The following is a 3,046-nucleotide window of genomic DNA, read 5'->3' on the forward strand; positions in this document are numbered from 1 at the left end:
CACCCCCCCCCCACCACACACACTAAAAAAAAAAAAAAAAATTGAAACGAGATGCTTCTGATGCCTTGCCTCTTTATCTTGTGATCAGATATAGCCGTCATGATAAGCGGTCTAAGTTGCCTGGATGGATACTTTCTCATTTACGGGATGCTCACTTGAACTTGAGTACAGACATGGCCGTGTATATAGCAAAAGAGGTATATCCTCTTTCCTGTACGCTGTTAATATTCAGATGCAAGAGAACTGTTCTCTGCTGTTACTTAGGAGTGTGTTCAACTTCTGCAGTTTTTGTGAATTATCAAATGTGCTCTATGTCCTCAAAATTTGCTTTCGTTGTCCTCTCTTTTCTTTTCTCGGTCGTAAGGGTCCCAAGGGAAGGGCTAGGTTGTTGGAGTTGTTAGTGTTAGAATGTAACCACACTGGTTAAGGGAATGTGCTGTTGTTTATGGTCTTGGGCAGTTCTCATCGCACGAGCTAGCTTCTAAGGCTGACTTAGGTGCAAAGTTCATTTTCCTAACATGGTATTAGATATTAGAGTCAGATACATCCCTATTCTTGGTTTGCCCAATGTTGTGCGCCCTGTTATATTGCTCATAATTCAAATGTCTAGTACTAGGCGTGCAGGGGAAGGAGGTGTTAGAATGTCTCACGTCAGTTAAGGGAACATACTGTTGTCTCCTTATATTATCTTGGACAGAAACATCAATTTGATTGCATTAGAAGAGCTGACACTTTTTGATTCTTAAACTTTCCGTCTCATGGATGCAGTTCTTGAGGAAAATGGCTCAGCCATATGATAAGAACGGTGCATTGGGCAAGAAAACTCTATTGTCACAAGAAGACTTGGAGAATATGATCACTGGCCCTGATGGAGAGATGTTGCTTTAGGTGCCAGTACTCAGGCAAAACTTTTTGGTGAGAAACCAATTTTGTTCTACGCTCCTGGAATTTTCGGTGTTTTATATGCTGAGCAGCAACGTTACTATAGTGTGGCTGCATCGTTCAAGTTTTCCCACAGTTTGAAGGTTTGGTGAAAATGGAGCTCTGATTTTTGTTACAGCTTTGCAGCAACCTTCAGATGTGGCCTAAGTCGATACTTTTAGAGCAGATTTCATTTAACGATCAGAAACCATTGGAACGTTGATGCAAATTTGTACAATTTCGGATCAATGTAACTCTCTTGGTTTTTTAGAAGTCGGAATAGGTTTTAGGTTGAACATAGCATGGATGTCGCGAGCCTATTGGCGGAGAAGATGTATTTATTTTCTACATAAGCTGGGTTGTGCAAAGTCTGTTCATGCATAATGTAACAGTGTAACTTGAGGTCTCAGTTTGAGTTTTAGGCAAAATGAAAATTCTGTTGACCAAAATTTTTATGCATATAAACACAAATGTATGTGGTGTTGAGTTTTACTTTTATTTCCAATTTGATGTTTTTTTTGTATTATTTTTGGAACAGTGTCGACCTATTGTAATATACCCATTTGGTTTCACATAAAAAAAAATTATTTGCATATTTTTAACTAAATTTTTCGACAAAGCTGTGCCGGATGAGAGAGTACCCTTGTGGCTATTACTACCGATAATGATTACTTGTGTAAAATGCGACAAACTTTAAACTTGGGAATTCATAATTTTAGACCTTTAATCTAAGTAAAAATGGCGTGTAGTAGCCATTAATTAAGGGTGTTTTTAATTTTTATCCACTAATTATAATGCTCAGCAAAAATAGCCACTACTAATAGAAAAAAGACAATTTTACCCTTTCTTCCTCTCTTTCGCGTTGCATTTTCATATGGAATACCCAAGGCGATTTCACGGTCGGCCTCCTCCATGCTTGGTCAATAGCATCAGGTCTATTAGTGACCCCAATTACTAGGACATAACCAGGTCCATCATGAGATCCTTCTGATTTTGCTTCACTATTCCTTTTACCAATACGTACCGTAGTTCCTTTTGCATCATCAAAATTTTCAAGTTCTGAATTTTTGAGCAGATGTCTCAATTACGTACAGTAATTTCTTTCTTCTTACCTTGTTTTTGTTTCTTTTGAGTTCAAAGATTAAAAGTTAAGGACATGAGTCTTTAAGTTTGACATGCAGGTTTAAAAGTTAAGGACATGCATTCCTTAAATTTGACATGCAGGTTCAAAAGATAAGGACAAACAATCCTTAACTTATAGTTTCAAGTTCAAAACTTAAGGATAGTCAGTATTTAAGTTATTGTTTCAAGTTCAAAACTTAAGGACTTTCTGTCCTTAACTTTGAGTTTCAGTTTCAAAAGTTAAGGACAGGCAGTCCTTAACTTATAGTTTCAAGTTCAACACTTAAGGACGTGCAGTCCTTAAGTTATTGTTTCAAGTTCAAAACTTAAGGACTTTCTGTCCTTAACTTTGAGTTTCAGTTTCAAAAGTTAAGGACAGGCAGTCCTTAACTTATAGGTTCAAGTTCAAAACTTAAGGACGTGCAGTCCTTAAGTTATTGTTTCAAGTTCAAAACTTAAGGACTTTCTGTCCTTAACTTTGAGTTTCAGTTTCAAAAGTTAAGGACAGACAGTCCTTAACTTATAGTTTCAAGTTCAAAACTTAAGGACGTGCAGTCCTTAAGTTATTGTTTCAAGTTCAAAACTTAAGGACATGCAGTCCTTAACTTTGAGTTTAAAGTTCAAAAGTTAAGGACAGACAGTCCTTAACTTACAGTTACACGTTCAAAAGTTAAGGACAAGCAGTACTTAACTTACGGTTACAAGTTCAAAAGTTAAGGACAATAGGTCCTTAACTTTGACTTACAAGTTCAAAAGTTAAGGACGTTTGGTCTTGAAGTTTGAGTTCCAAGTTCAAAACTTAAGGACATGTAACCTTGAAGTCCTGAACTTAGAGTTCCAAGTTCAAAAGTTAAGGACATGTAGTCCTGAAGTCCTGAAGTTAAGGACATGAGCAGAAGGGTATTTTTGTCCGAGCAGTTAAAGTTTATTAAACCAGTGGCTAAAGACTAAAGACATTTAAAACGCTGGCTTTAAAATAAAGACATAAGCTGTTAGTGGCTAT

General features: G+C 36.8%; 1 protein-coding gene across 2 annotated transcripts in view; it reads left to right on the plus strand.

Annotated features, from left to right (window-relative positions):
* LOC109205175 (DNA repair helicase XPD) overlaps positions 1 to 1,447 on the plus strand; it is a 9,075-nt gene extending 7,628 nt beyond the window's left edge. Inside the window, exons 11-13 of one of the 2 annotated variants that reach the window (XM_019367854.1) lie at positions 89 to 197; positions 769 to 915; positions 1,061 to 1,447. In XM_019367854.1, coding sequence (XP_019223399.1) covers positions 89 to 197; positions 769 to 888 — 229 coding nt within the window. In that variant the 3' untranslated portion in view covers positions 889 to 915; positions 1,061 to 1,447. Of the gene's footprint in view, positions 1 to 88; positions 198 to 768 lie in introns of both variants that reach the window. The other variant, XM_019367853.1, reaches the window with a different exon arrangement.
* Positions 1,448 to 3,046: the final 1,599 nt, after the last annotated feature.

This window comes from Nicotiana attenuata, unplaced genomic scaffold (genome assembly GCF_001879085.1).
Source record: "Nicotiana attenuata strain UT unplaced genomic scaffold, NIATTr2, whole genome shotgun sequence".
Lineage (NCBI taxonomy): Eukaryota > Viridiplantae > Streptophyta > Magnoliopsida > Solanales > Solanaceae > Nicotiana > Nicotiana attenuata.